At 62.2% G+C, this 225-nt stretch overlaps 1 protein-coding gene across 1 annotated transcript in view; it reads left to right on the top strand.

The window, feature by feature from the left end:
* Positions 1–16: 16 nt before the first annotated feature.
* The window catches only part of LAMTOR2 (late endosomal/lysosomal adaptor, MAPK and MTOR activator 2), a gene marked incomplete at its 5' end in the record, with an annotated part of 554 nt that continues 345 nt past the window's right edge, over positions 17–225 (top strand). The window contains one exon of the mRNA XM_009695807.1: positions 17–178. Coding sequence (XP_009694109.1) covers positions 17–178 — 162 coding nt within the window. The remainder of the gene's footprint in view (positions 179–225) is intronic.

The raw sequence follows: 225 nt of genomic DNA, 5'->3' as shown, positions 1-225 counted from the left end.
CCATGTCATTTCCAGGCTCCTGAACAACGAGGGCTCCTTGCTCGCCTACTCGGGCTACGGGGACACCGATGCCAGGGTCACCGCGGCCATCGCCAGCAACATCTGGGTGGCCTACGACAAGAACGGGCACCAGGCCTTCAATGAGGACAACCTCAAATTCATCCTCATGGACTGCATGGTACGTGGGGGCTGGGGGTTGCCCTCCCCTCCCTGGGGACCCGGGTA

Source organism: Cariama cristata, unplaced genomic scaffold, assembly GCF_000690535.1.
Source record: "Cariama cristata isolate BGI_N322 unplaced genomic scaffold, ASM69053v1 scaffold36012, whole genome shotgun sequence".
Lineage (NCBI taxonomy): Eukaryota > Metazoa > Chordata > Aves > Cariamiformes > Cariamidae > Cariama > Cariama cristata.
This window is presented reverse-complemented; position numbering and strand designations above follow the sequence as displayed.